Here is a 15973-nt window from a genome sequence, read left to right on the forward strand (position 1 = left end):
GGGTCTTCTTGGACCGAGGCATATAATTCTCTTTGGCACCGATTTTGGGCGAACCGAGGCCTATAGCTCTCTTTGGCTTCGGGTGTTAGCTGAACCGAGGCATAAAACTTGGCTGGAATTGCAAAAATGTCACCGCGCCATTATATGCTTCGGTTCCTGACCAACCGAGGCATATAAGGCGAGGTAAAAAGGAAATTCTGCACTAGTGTGGGTCGGGCCGGATTCAAACTTTTTTGACACGCTAAAAAGTGAGTCGGGTTGGGTTGACTCACTAAATCATCAACCCATGGTGGGTTGAGCCGGGTCAGGTCGGATTACCCCTTTTGACAACTCTAATTTTTATAATATTTTAGATAATGAAAAAGGCGAGCTTTAAAAGATAATTTGTTTTTATTAGAAGCAGTGTTTTACATATTATCGCTGTCCTGAAGTGTTTTAAACTAGACCGATTTTCATGTTACTTTTTTAAATTACAAAAAGAGTAAAAGAAAATTTTTATGTACAACTCTTAATTTTTTATCCTTATTTCATAATTAATAAAAAATAATCTTTTTATTCTTAAAATTGATTTATGTTAAATTATTTAATATTGTAAAGTAAAGGTATAATTTTATTAATGAATAAAAATTAAAGTGTCTAAAAATAAAAATCGGTGATAATAGGAAAAAACTTTCTCCACCACCCCTTACCATGTTGTTAAAAAACAAGTACCAATCCACAATTTAAATAAGAAAAAAAATTACATTATAAAAATACACCAATTCAATTACTTAATTTAATAATTTATAATAATAAATTTCTTTTAATTAAATTATTCACTACAAGAAAAATCATTATTATCGACGGTCAAAATTCGTCGGTAATAGTCAAAATCCGTTGCTAAATCAACATTACCGACGGATCATCGACGGTCAAAAATTCGTCACTAAAATGCTTGTCTGTAAAATTTTACCGACAGAAATCATGTTCTGTCGGTAATTACCGACGGAAAAATCCGTCGATAAATTCCGTCGGTAATTACCGACGGAAAATATCCGTCGGTAATTACCGACCTAAATATCCGTCGGTAATTACCAAAAATCCATCGGTAAATTAATTACACTATTCATCTTCTTCCTCCTCCCTCTTTCAATTTTTTTTTTCGTTAATTCTCGCTTCTTTTTAATTACCAAAAATCCGTCGTTAATTCTCGCTTCTTTTTACCGACGGATAAATCCGTCGGTAATTTAAATTAGGACAAAAAATTTCCCGCTTTTTTTACCGACGGATTTTTCCGTCGGTAAATCCGTCGGTAATTCAAATTTGGGCGGGAAATTTTTCGCTTCTTTTACCGACGGAAAAATCCGTCGGTAAATTTGTCGGTAAAAAAAATTTGAATTATCGACGGATTTTACCGACAGATTTTTCTGTCGGTAAATGAAATTTTTTTTACCGACGGAAAAATCCGTCGGTAATTAAAATTTGAGAATCCGTCGGTAAAATCCGTCGGTAATTCAAATTTACCGACAGAGGTATATCCGTCGGTAAAATTCCGTCGGTAATTTCAATTTTTTTTGTAGTGATTAAATGTTTATTTTTGGTAGCGTCAAAATATCACCGGTCTTTGTGTAGTCCAAAGCCTCAATAAACATCTCTTTTGTTTTTGTTTTTCTTTCTCTTGATAGTTCAAACTTCTCTTCTTTATCTCCATTGAACGTTAAATCATTTTATACATGAATAAAACAAGGCATATTGTGGTTTTATGAATATTTTCGCTACAAATCACAGCTAGTTTTGTATGTAACTAGTTACAACATTCCATAACTCCGAATTTTGCCGTTTTCACCTGAACGTGATTGCGTGTGTTCGTTGGAACATTCATCCCAATGTTCATCACTGACACATCACAAATCACAAAAGTTATGAACGACACATAAAAATATAACACAAGAGGCAAATAAATACGTGAAACCAAAGTGTGTTAGGCTTCAAGCATCAAACTAAACTCTCACTTAGCTATGGCTGCGAGTGGATGGAGAACCATTTTGTTTATGCTAATAATCAACACTGCAAACGTTCAACCTCACTCTTTCGATTACCCAAACTTCAGTTCAACTTATGCAAAGCAACTAAAGTTGGAAGGTAATGCTTCCACCTCAGGTTCTGTAATCCAACTCACAGTGAACGCAAAGGATCCAAAGAACAACGGGTCTGGAACAGTAGGAAGAGTGACATACCCAGAGAAGATAACTCTTTGGGACAAAACTTCAAATGAACAAAAAGACTTCACCACCAACTTTTCCTTTGTTGTTTCCTCCAATCATAGTATTTATGCAGATGGTTTAGCATTCTTCCTTGCAAGCCCAAATCTTCCATCCACAGACAACGAAAACCTAAGAGGGGGAGGCCTTGGTATAGGGCTTGTTGCTGGCTCAGAAAATCTCATTGAAACTGATTATCAATTTGTGGTAGTGGAGTTCGACACCTATTCAGACAACTGAGACCCAGATGGCGCTCATGTTGGTGTAAATATCAATGCTATGAAGTCTCAAATATACGAGACATGGTGGCCAAATATCACGCAAGGGGAAGTATGCAATTGTAGTATTGCATACAATTCTAGACAGAATATTTTGAATGTTTCTTTCACGGGATCCAAGTTAGGTGGTGGGAATGAAACTACTCAGCAACTTTCATACCACTTTAATATCAGAGATCAATTAACAAAGTCAGTTATCGTTGGCATATCAGCGCGACAAGAGGATATGCTGAGGAACATACCTTGCTCTCATGGTCATTTAGCACAAGTACAAGCCCATCACCAAGTGTGGTTAGTTCCACAACGAAAAGCAAGTTAATCAGTTCAATAATGTTGGAGGGAATTGTGATTGGTACAGTTTTGTTTTTAATTTTATTAGGGTTGGTGTATATTTTGTTAAGAAAGATGAACAAAGGAAAAGAAAAGCGCACTTGTCATCTGAGGATTGATGATGACTTCAACAAGAGAACTAAAGAGATTAACTTTCATGAATTGCCCGCTGCCACCAATGTTGCTATAAAGAAGATATCAGCAGGTTCACCACAGGGTTTGAAGGAATATGCAGCAGAAGTGACGATAGTTAGCCAATTGAGGCACAGGAATTTGATGAAACTCACGGGTTGGTGCCAGAAGAAGAATGACCTCTTCTTAATATACGAGTACATGTCTAATGGAAGCTTGGATTCTTGTCTTTTTGGTGGAGGGAAGTTCCTGTCATGGAAAATGAGGTACAATGTAGCTCTGGGCTTGGCATCAGCATTGCTTTACCTTCAGGAAGAATGGGAGAAATGTGTGGTTCATGGCGACATCAAATCAAGCAACATAATGCTAGACTCCAACTTCAATCCTAAGCTTGGGGACTTTGGCCAGGCAATGCTGGTAGATCATGATAAAGGCTCAGAAACCATGGGTTACATAGCTCCTGAATGCATGAACACAGGCCAGGCTCGAAAGGAATCTGATATATTCAGTTTTGGGATTGTTATGTTGGAGATAGCCACCGAAAGAAAAGGCATTCAGCATGAAGACATGGAAGGTGAAGTATCAGTGGTTGAGTGGGTATGGGGGCTATATGGATTGAGGAATGTCCTTGCAGCAGTGGATCCAAAGCTGGATGGGGAATTTGATGTGCAGCAAATGGAATGCTTACTGGTCGTTGGTCTTTGGTGTGCTAATCCAGATGTTGCATCCAGACCACCCATAAGGAAAGTGATGAAGGTGCTTAAGTTTGAAGCTTATTTGCCCATTCTCTCACAGCAGATCCCATGCAAGCCTCTTTCTGTCCAATAACTTGTCAGATATATCATTTTTCTTTTATAATGCTTTTCACCTAAAATAATGAAATGGTGTCCTTTTATTGTCATTTGTGCTTTCATTTATATAACTGTATGCATTTATGAAAATATACAAATATAAATGTATGTTAGTGTTAGCAAAAAAAAAACATAAACTTATTCCCTTCATGTATCGTTGTTCTATTCATGCAATTACAAATACAATTCATAGACTCACGTATTCTGACCGTTATACTCAAAACAAACAAAATACGATTATAAACGACCAACACATTAGTTACCTATAAGATTTCAATGACTAATACATTAACTACTCTTAAGACTCCAATAGTTAATTCATTAACTACCTATAAAATTCTAATGACAAATACATTAACTACTCTTAAGACTGCAATAATTAATTCATTAACCACCTGTAACACTTTAATGACTAATTCATTAACTATTTATAAGACTCCAACATAAACATAAATGTTTCTCTTATCCTTCGTCTCAGTTCCTCTATTCTTCATCATGGCTTCCCACATGCAATAATTCTTTTACTCCTTTCATGAATACTTGGGTTCTTCACTTTTTTCATGGCCAACTCCGTTTTCACTATGGTCTTTTTGTTCTTTACTCTCTCAATAGTTGACTTGATCTTCTTTTTGCATGACTTGTTCCTCTCTTTGCCCATTGTTCTTATCTTTGGTCGACTTGTTACTCTTTGTGTTCCTTGTTATATTAGTAGCCACACCTGTCTCCTCATCCATTTCAAGACGTCACTTCTCACCTTACATTCATTGGTGCAGTTTTGGCATTTTAACTCGCATTATAGGTCTCGATTGTCACTTAACCGAAGCATAAAATGGCACAGTGACAATTTTGCAATTTTTTCCAAGTTTTATGCCTCGGTTCAGAATATACCCAAAGCAGAAAAGGCCTTTATGCTTTAGTTCTAAGAAAACCGATGCCAAAAAGTGAGCCAGTATTTCAAAAATGTCACTAGGGTGATATTTGGCCTCAGGTGAAATTGAATCGATGCCAAAAAGGGTTTTCTACCTTCGTTAAAAGTTGAACCGAGGCCAAAATGTTGGCCAATATTTAAAAAATGCCACTAGGGTGATGTTTAGCCTCAGGTGAAATTGAACTGGTGCCAAAAAATGTTTTCAGCCTCAGTTAAAAATTCAACCGAGGCCATAAGTTTTTTTAGGGTTCAAAAACACGAATCCCTTTTCTTCTTCTTCTTCCTCGCGCCTGCAATTTTTCTCATCGCGCCTCAATCCTCACGCCTGTTATTGCTGTTGCGCTCCAGCCACTCATTCCACCACATGTTTGCTGCTCTGTCTACCTCACACTGCCATGTCGCACCGTTTGGTCTCCTTCTTCATAAACAATGCTACAATCCATGGTGCTGTTGTTCATGGTGTAGATTTGTGGTGAACGTGGTGGTTCTATCTTTGGTGACTTTTGCAAGACGAGATAGTGTACTCGTTGATGTGTGAAGGTGCAAGTGACGGAGGTTCCTAGGTGGCGTGGTGGTTTTCGGTGAATCAAAGATGGACAACAACTTCCATGGTGGTTCGAAAGTGGTGGAAGAACATAGGGTTGATTTTCTATCGCACCATATGACTTCAGTTCTTATAAGAACCGAGGCAGAATGTGGGGTTTCTGCTTCAGTTCACACTCGAGGCCAAAAGCTAAACCCATTTGGCCTCGTTCTAATATACTTCGATTCTGAAACCTGGGCAGAATGGCAAAAATAACCGCTGCCAAATTCCCTTCCTGCACTAGTGACTTACAATGCAGCTCTAACATCCTTTAGTGCACTTCTAGTGTACATAATATAGTTTCATAAGGGCAAAAGGGAAATTTAAAAATTAAATGGGTGCATGAAGAAAAATTAGGGTGCAAGAGAAAATAGTCTAATACTAATTGGTAGCGTAGATGACTATGATGCATAAAGATTTAATGAAGACATTGCATAAAGATTTGATTAAGATATGAAGGATTAATAAAGACATGATGAAAACTTGATAAAGTGATGAGGACGTGAATGATTGGTTATGTTGATCAAGCTTGAAGTGTGCTTAATCTAGCTGCATGTGAAGATCTTGAAGCTTGAAGATTGGAGCTTAACTTGAAGACTATTTGACATATAATTTATGTATTATGTCTGGTTGCAATCTTTTAGTCCATTGAAATGGATTTTAACATGTTAATTGACTGGCTGTTATAATTTTTCAAATAACATATTTGATCGGCTGAAATAGTAAAGGGAAATCAACAGATTGAACAAAAATTTCAACCTATTCAACATGTCAGCAAGTAGACTATAAAGCCTGGGCTTTTCTGAGAGAATGTGAGAGATTCATTTTTCTAGTGCAAAATCAGTGTGATCATTATGGATAACCCGTTCTCTCAATGTTGCAACAGTTCGTGAGTGATTCTTGAAGTCTTGAAGCCTTGTTGGCTTGGTGTGGGTGCTTTGAAGAAAGCTTTTGGTTGGCTAAGGATAGCCACCACTGATGTCTAATCTTTCTTAGGCATCTGTTGTTTCTCTGGTGTGAGTTCATATCTGCAAGTGGAAGTCTTGTTGTGCTATATTAGATTCTTGTGAGATTCAAGTGTCTTGGTGTCTGTGTGTGTGTGTGTGTGTGTGTGTGTGTTTTTCAAAAGTGTAATCTTGTACCGATTTTGTAAAACTTTTGAAATAGTGGAAAGTCAAGTTAAGGTTGTCTTGATAAACTAGATGTAGTTCAGTTATGAGTGAACCATAAAAATCTATGTGCATTGGTTTGATTATTATATTCTTAATTGTTCTTTGATAAAATTTTCAAGAACACCATTTTAATCTTTTTGTGTATTCTGGTGCTTTAATGTAATCTGGTGTTCAAATAGTGTTTTTACTATGAATATGAATTAATCTTGATTGGTAATTTGATCAGATTTGAAGTCTTGCATTAATTGAGTTTCTGCATAATTTTTCTCAATATTTCAACCTGTTAATATTGTTTCTCAATTTGTTGAATTATTATGATATGTGTGTGCGACTCTCTGTTAGTGATTTCAATGTGCTAATATTATTTTTAATTGGTTAAAATGTATATTCCAGAAGTGATAGATTGCTAAAAACTTGGTCTAATAGATTTAAATTAAAGAGTTTTTCAAGTATAAAACCGAACCTAAGTTTTAGAAATAGCCAACTCAATCCCTCTTCTTGATTAAACACTTCTTTTACATCTTACACTAATTATTTTAAGTCTTTAAGAAAATAGAACTCAAAAAACTCAATAAATTTTAAATAAAATTGTGATAAAAAGGTCTTAAATTTGTTTTAAGCCTTCTAAATCTTTGAATCGTCTTAGTCGATATGCTATCAAGAAAAAAATATTATTTAAAGTATTTTAGTTAATAACATGGCTATTTTAATTTGTATTGGAAAAATCTTTATTGAGTAATTTTGGCACAGAAAATGTCAAATAGAACAATTATGGTCTATTGGGGACAAAACAAATATTCATGATGATATTGCATAATTGCTAATGCAACAAGTGATAGAGAGAATATCACCGAGGGTATTCAGGATTTTCTCAAATAGTATTAATGTAAAATAATAATTTTCTTATACGTAATAAAAAGGAAATCAATAAAAAAGACATTTGAAATGTCGTACTAACATTTAACACTATAAAAAAACTTATATTTATTGTGAATTTTGTTTTGAAAGTTTTTTCGTAGAAAATACTTACAATTTTTGTTCTGAAAAAAATTGCAAGAAATTGCTACCTTTTATTTTTTTGCAAAATGTTTTGTATGAAATACTTTTCGCAACAAATTTTGTAAAAAATACTTCCAAATCTTATAATTTTGTAGGAAATAATTACCCACAAAGAAATTACCTGCCAATTAAGATTCTTAGGAAAAAAAATGGCAGAAAAAAGTCTTTTCTTGCAAATTATTTTAACAAATTTGCAAGAAAAATTTCATATAGTATGAGAATTTCTAGTAGTAAGGTGTAACATAGAGTTGTCAAAAAAATCCATACATGTGGCTATTCGTAGGTAAAACTCGCAACCGGTAGGAAATGAATACTAAAAGTAGATATCCGTGGGTAACGGGTACGGGTATTTTTTATACCCGCATGTTAACTGGCGCGGTACAGGTATCATAATATCTATACCCGTGGATACTCGTACCCGTTATACTAATTTAAATTAAAAACAAAAAAACAAATTATTAAAATATTAATACATTGATTTTGAATTAACTATTTTTTAACCATTGTTTTAAAAAAAATATCCATTTATTTGTAAATTGTCATTCAACACTATTTAAATGAGTTATTTTCACTTTGTTTGAGATTTATAAAGGTTATGTATTGTATTTTTATTTGAATTTATGGTTAGACTTTTTTATTAAATAGTAAATATTTCTTTTGTAAATACTCGCGGATACCCGTGAATATCTATGGATATTAAAAAAATATACGGATACCCGCATAACGGATATCCGCACGAATATAAATACGGGTATAGGACAAATATTTATCAGCGAGTAGGATAGGGGAAGCTACTACTCGTACCATATCCACCCCGTTGACATCCATGGTCTAACATAAAGAAAAAGAAAAAATCGGAATTTAAAAATACTAAAAGTCCAAATTGAAAAGCGTACAAAATAATTGTGTCATCTATCCTCAATAATGGTATATTATATTCTTTACAACATTTATTTCCTTTGGTTAAAAAAATATGCATGATATATTCATAATTAATATTATCATTTGATAACTGGTTATTTAATTATTTATAAAGACATAAGTGATTAATTAAAATATTGTGACGAAAGGATCGTTAACCACGGTACATAAAAACAAATTGTTTTCCAAAATAAGATACCGTGATAGAAAAAACTCACTTAAATAGTGGATGGTCTCTATCAAACTTAATCATTTCCATTATATTTTAAACCATTCTATGCATAAATAAAACAAGAAACACATGATTGTTCCATGAATAGTTCCGCTAACTAGCACAACCAAGTTTGTACGTAATTAATTACCATTTTCAATCACTTCGAATATTGCCGTTTGCAGTTGCACTGGCACAGAACAATGGTTGTGACCCCTGCTCCTTTTTTATGCTTCGTGAATCCTATGTTCTCTTAGGAACATTCATCACAATGTTGAGGGTTGAGACAAATACCATTAACCGTATCCAGAAAAAAAATACATATAATTTATCACACAACTTACAATGTGTGTGAGACTTCAAAAAAGATCAAATTCAATGGCTGCTTCTGGATTACTATTTAGGATCATCATTTTGGTCATCATCCTAATCATCATCCCCATTGCAATAACAAAGGCTCAAACTCAGTCTTTCGAGTGTCCCAGATTCAGTTCAACTTGTATAAAACACCTTAAACTAGAAGGGAGTGCTTCTACCACAGGTTCTGCTATCCAACTCACAGAAGATAACGCAATGGACCTAAGCACGTCGTTTGGGAGCGCAGGGCGAGTCACGTATGCTGAACGAATAAACCTTAGGGACAAGAATTCAAATGAACAAAGAGACTTCATTACCAACTTTTCCTTTGTTGTTTCCTCATCAAATCAGAGTATTTATGGAGGTGGTTTGGTATTCTTCCTTGCAAGCCGAAATCTTCCATCCACAGATAGGGTAGGAGGAAGTTTTGGCGTTGGCCTTACGGATGGTTATCTTGAGCTTTTCCAGTTAGGTTATCGATTCCTGGGAGTGGAGTTTGTCACTTTCAGAAACCCATTTCACCAACCTGATGCTGAAGTAGCCATAAATATCATTAACATGAAGTCTAGAATAAATGAGAGATGGCGGATACATATTGCACAGGGCAAAGTTTGTAACTGTAGTATTGTATACGATTCTAGGAACAGTATTTTGAATGTCTCTTACACTGGATACAAAATCAGGGATGGGAAAGTGAAAAAGACTACACAGTATCTTTCATACTCTGTTGATATAAGGCAGGAATTACCAGACTCGGTTGTTGTTGGCATATCAGCTGCAACTGGAGTATTTTCTGAGCAGCATAAGTTGCTCTCATGGTCGTTTAGCACAACCCCACCAAGTGATGATGAAGAGAAGGAAATCAAGGCTGTCATCATAACATTGGAGGGAATAGGAATTGGTGCTGTCTTGTTTTTGAGCTTGTTCGGAATGGTTATGATTTCATTGAGGATGATGGCCAAGAGAAAGGAAGTAGGTCACACTTCAGATCCAAAGAGGGGTGATGAATTAGAAATGAGCACTGGACCTAAGAAGATTAGATATCATGAATTGGCAACTGCAACCAACAACTTTGATGAGACGAATAAGCTTGGGCAAGGAGGGTTTGGTGGTGTTTATAAAGGCTATTTCAAAGACTCCAACACCTATGCTGCTATAAAGAGGATATCAGCAGATTCTAAGCAGGGTGTAAAACAATACATTGCAGAAGTGACGATCATTAGCCAACTGAGGCATAAGAATTTGGTGAAACTCACTAGTTGGTGCCACAAGAAGAATGATTTTCTCTTGATATACGAGTACATGGAAAACGGGAGCTTAGACTCTCATCTTTTTCGGGGAGAGAGTATATTGGCGTGGCAAGTGAGGTACAACATAGCCTTGGGATTAGCCTCAGCATTGCTTTACCTACAAGAAGAATGGGAGAAATGTGTGCTTCATAGGGACATAAAATCAAGCAACGTAATGTTGGACTCCAACTTCAATCCCAAGCTTGGTGACTTTGGCCTGGCTAGGTTGGTGGATCATGATAAAGGGTCAGAAACCACAGACGTGGCTGGGACCATGGGTTACTTGGCTCCTGAATACATGAACACAGGCCAGGCTCGAAAGGAGTCTGATATATTCAGTTTTGGGGTTGTTTTGCTGGAGATAGCCACTGGAAAAAAAGCCATTCACCACAAACACATGGAGGGTGAGGTATCAGTGGTTGAATGGGTGTGGAAGCTCTACGAATTGAGAAATGTGATTGCAGCAGCAGATGAAAACCTAGGTGGGGAATTTGATGTTCAGCAAATGGAATGCTTACTGGTAGTTGGTCTTTGGTGTGCTAATCCAGATTCAGCATCCAGGCCTGTAATAAGACAAGTGATTAACGTTCTTAACTCTGAATCTTCTTTACCAATTCTTCCACAGCAGATCCCAGTACAAGGTTGTTCATGAAGCCTTGTTTGCACTTTCTATGATTCTCTTTAATGTTGTGTCTTATAAAGCTGATGCAATTGAAGCTTTAAGGGTGCTGGGCACGGAATGTGGTTTCTTTCTTAATGTTCAATGTATATTTTGTTGTACATGAATTTGGAGCATTCCAAATACTGCGTTTAATGCAAGGCAGTTCTTTGCCGATAAAAAAAAAGGGTGTTTGTGCTGGAACCTTCCAATACTATTTTAATGAAAAATTAGATACCAAATTTAAGCATATATGGGTATTTATTTTTTTGTTTTGTACATATTAGGCTGTGTATGGTAAATGTGAAAAAATAGGGTTTTCATTGATGCATTTGGCTATTTGCTCTAATTCAAGAATTGACACAAATACAAATTGTTGTATTGTTGTATCATAGTTATGCTTATAATTTATTATAAAGATATTATTTGATTGAAGAATTTCCTTTACGAAAACTGGCATATGGCAAAATTGTATAAACTGAAATAAAATAAATACAAAGTAGCGTATAAGGAGACGAGATCAAAATTTGTGCTAAACAAACAAACCTCCTTTTATTTATCAAATAAAGTATACTTATATGTGTTTTTTCATCATTTATAAAAATTATTCATAATGTTAAAATATAGACATGTTCTGACTTTAGATCCGTTGAAAACATGGTAAAGGTGTCCATCACTCAATTTAACGTATTACTCGTTTGGGAACAAATTTCGTTATAATTTTGTTATTAAATGGTAGAGAAGGATAAAGCTGTTTTTAAATTTTTGGTCTTAAATTTTTAAATAATATGAGACAATTAGGTATGCAAAACAAGTCTCTAATAAAATAAATTTCTCAGTAATCTTCTTACAGGTATACTTGAAAGGATATAGGTGCAACTTCCCCAAATACCCAAAATACTCGGGATTGAGGATTTGAGAATAGTTATCTTTTCTTTCCTTCTTGGCAACATTAAGTTGGAAGTCTCCTTTCGTTGTTTACTTGTGAGGATCTAATTGCGGTGAATTTATGGTCGGCAGCACAACGAAGATCAACGTCTCACTCCATTGATAAAGAGTTAATACAACTTTGGAAGGTTTTGTCATACCTATAATGTCTTTATTTAATATAGGGTTCTTTTCAACTACTTAGAAAATTGACTTTGTTGTATCAACATGCTTACATAGTTTACAAACACTTTTATAGCTTTTGCAATATGGGTATGTTGGAAAAAATGTATTATCAATAAAAAATATTACTGTCTTTATTCCTAAGAATCATTATATTAACAAAGAAATAAGATTAATACAAAGAAAATAAAATATAACTTAGAAACTCCAAATGCAAAAAAAAAAACACAACTGTAGAGAATAATCATTATATATGTGTAAATTTGTACTATATATAAATTTTTACAACACACAGACCATACTTTTAACCCTTTAACTCCAAGTACACACATACCCTCCAGAACAAGAATCTAATTATAAGAATGTAACAAAAGTTAAACACTAGTTCAAAGTGTCTTTTATTTGGGACTAGATTTATCGTGAACTTAAAATTTATTATATAGTCACTTCGATATGAAATTTTTCGGGACATGTTATTTTATCAAAGAAGATAAATCGTCTAGACACCGATCCACATGATTCGGTTCACATTGGTCTGCTACACATTGTTCCATGCTCCGTACTCCGGTAGCATATGGAATAATTTTTATTTCCCTCTTACTTTTCTTAGAATTGGGAACTTGGGTAATCAAAAGCCTCATGTGATGACCCAAACGTATGCCCAATGGTATAGATTTATGCATCCTAAACCTCTTAACAACCTTCTTCAAGCGATATTATTCGAGTCAGCTAAGCCTACTCTAGCACGATACAAAAAGTTCAATTTATTTTTTAAAGTTAAAAGGTAAGGTTATTTTTTAAAATTAATGTTTATATTAGGCAAAACATATATTTTATGAGTTGACGTTGATTACAAGAATAGAGTTAACTTAGTCAATTCTAAAATAACACAAACTTTTAATGAGTAAGAATATTTGTATTAGTATTAGTTAGAATGACACTATTTTTTTAAATAAAATATTTATATTAGTATCAAATTAATTGATACTAGCTAAAATAAATAAGATTAATGTCACTCTAGTTAATACTAATCTTTTTTATTTTTAATATTTGCATTTATTGAAGTTAATGTTGACTCGATTCACAATAATTTTATTTATTTTATTATTTATATAAGTTAGAGTTAGGTCAATTCTAATATAATATACCATTAATATATATATATATATATATATATATATATATATATATATATGTAAGTTAGTGTCTAGTTTATATGAATCTGGATGTGTTTAACAACGAGTTGGGTCGGACACGAACAATGTCTATCCGCAACAAAAAGATTCATTACCTGTTCTGTTACTCGTCGATACCAGTTTACAAAATATACGTGGATGTTTTAAATCCGTAGGCATCCATAGATTCCCACAGATATTTAAAAAATGATACTTTATAAATTTTTAAAGTAAAATTTAAATAAAAATACAAAAAAAATACAAAATATATAAATTAAATTTTAATTTTAATTTTAATTAAATTTAAACTAATAAAATACAAATTAAATTTTATTTTTAATTAAATTTAAACTAATAAAATATAAAATAAATTTTAATTTTAATTAAATTTAACTTAATAAAATATAAATTAAATTTTAATTTTAACTTTAACTTTTTGCAAATAACGGGTACCTGCGCATATGAATAATATGATACCGGCACCAGATTCATTTATAAACGAATATTAAAATACTTGTTATCCAGAGATAATAAATACATGCGGATACCAATTACGGATTTTATCCAAAGATAATCGCGGACACATGTATTTTTATCATTCCTTAATAGGTTATTGTTATAATGAATAGGAACCATATATCATTCTTAATCAAATGCTTAGATTTAAAGATAGCTTTTGTCCCACTTATAATTTTTCTCTCTCGGTTCATGTAACACTTATCTCTTTCATCCATTCATCCTCTTCATCAACATGCATATACTTCATTCACACTCATACACTTTGTTCAAACTCATTTCCTTCATCACACACATTTCCTTCATCTACACCACACCATCTCTTTTAAATCAATTTTTTTTTCTCTATTTTTTTGTGTTTTATTTTTTTGTTGAAGATAGATGTGTTTTATAATACATATTTTTTTAAAATTAATATCATTAGAGTACGTAATACACAAATTAAATTAAAATAATATTAAAATATATTTCACTTATGGTTAGTTAACCCAACTCTAAATTAAATAAATTTTAAAACAAAAATGCATTACTGGGAGTTTAGCCAACACTAAATTTCTTTAATTAAGAATTGAAAATTAGTAATGAAATAATATTATTTTTTTGGATACTATGGATGACAGTGTGGGTTACCTTATTTTGGTTGGCCCCAAATTTGGCCACTACACCTCTCTTATAGAAATGTAGGTTAATTTCTTTGACTTGTCCTACATAACATTTGACATATGAGTTTACAATAAGTATGCAGGTCACATAAAACTTTTTTGTTTTGTATTTTTTTTCTTGTAAAATATTAGGATGCAAAATTTTAATAACTTTGTTTTTATTAATTAAATTAGTAGAAATAATAGTTTCAATAAGTTCATTTCTTAAAATAAGTAATATTCATAATTTTATATTTTATAATTTTTAAGTACAAATCCATTGAAAATAGAAATGAGCAAGCTACTTTTCAATGGATTAGAAAAGAAACACCAATGAGCAAGTTAATTAGAAAAAACACACATGATGACGTGTTGTGTTAGTGATACTGGATATTATGAATTTAAATTAATGCGGGTGATGCGAGCCAAGTACGGATCAGTCTATGTTGGTCTACGCGAGCTGCAAATTATACAAGGTGAGTCTAAGTAGGTTAGTGGGCTAAAATACTCAACTCATCCCACACTTTTTTATTGTGAACTCGTGGGCCAGTCCGCATGGTCCACCCGACATTATCATCCTTAAACGATACTACTTAGAGATGTCCTTCAAAAGTTGATACTAATGAATTAACAATAATGAATTTAGTCCTTATTATATGTGATATGCAAATTCAATTTTGAGTGATTAACGTTGATTTTAGTTGTTAGCATTGACTATTTTCTTAGTGATAAACGCAACACTCCAACCATCTAATCTCTATTACGCTCTGTTCGCTTCCGTCGATGGTACTGTTACCATAGTTTTGCTGCGATGGATTTGTGAGTGAAATCATGTTCACATCCACTAATTTGAAAGAGAATGAAGGAGCGGATTCAGAAAATAACAGTTTCACTTCATCCTCTCTAAACAACAGAGATTTGAGTGAATATATTACTGTTTTACAAATATATCCCTATATATAATAAAACCACTAAATTATTTATGTGAACTATCATATATTTTTTTAAATAATTATTATATATATTATTAATTAATTATATATATACATATTATTAATTATTATATATAATATATTATTATTTATTATTATAATTTTATATATAATAAATAATAATATATGTATATATATAATAATTAATATATTAATATATCACAATTAATATATAAAATAATTATTATTTTTAAGTATATAATAATTAATAAAAATAAAAATTATATATAAATATGTAGAATAATTAATATTAATTAAAATTATTAAAAAATAATAATATATATAATAATTACTATTATTAATTTTTGTATAACTTTTTTTGAAATTTAATTGTATAAATTTTTTTACATTCATACAAATTTAAACTTTTTTATATTAAAAATTCATATAATTTTAATATTTGTTTTAATTCATATTAATTATTTGTAATCATTTTTATAACATCAAATTACAAAACCATTCTCTTTTTTTCATCAAGGGTATTTTGGTAACTTTATAATTCTATCTATTTTTACAATTTATTTTATCTA

At 32.6% G+C, this 15973-nt stretch overlaps 1 protein-coding gene and 1 pseudogene across 1 annotated transcript; both read left to right on the forward strand.

Annotated features, from left to right (window-relative positions):
- Window positions 1-1997: 1997 nt before the first annotated feature.
- On the forward strand, window positions 1998-3808 carry LOC114179120 (annotated as a pseudogene).
- A 5275-nt stretch (window positions 3809-9083) lies between these two features.
- LOC114179130 (L-type lectin-domain containing receptor kinase IX.1-like) lies at window positions 9084-11003 on the forward strand. Its single transcript, XM_028065354.1, has one exon. The coding sequence runs from the start codon at window positions 9084-9086 to the stop codon at window positions 11001-11003; it is 1920 nt and encodes a 639-aa protein (XP_027921155.1).
- The last annotated feature ends 4970 nt before the right edge of the window (window positions 11004-15973 follow it).

This window comes from Vigna unguiculata, chromosome 3, assembly GCF_004118075.2.
Source record: "Vigna unguiculata cultivar IT97K-499-35 chromosome 3, ASM411807v1, whole genome shotgun sequence".
Classification (NCBI taxonomy): domain Eukaryota; kingdom Viridiplantae; phylum Streptophyta; class Magnoliopsida; order Fabales; family Fabaceae; genus Vigna; species Vigna unguiculata.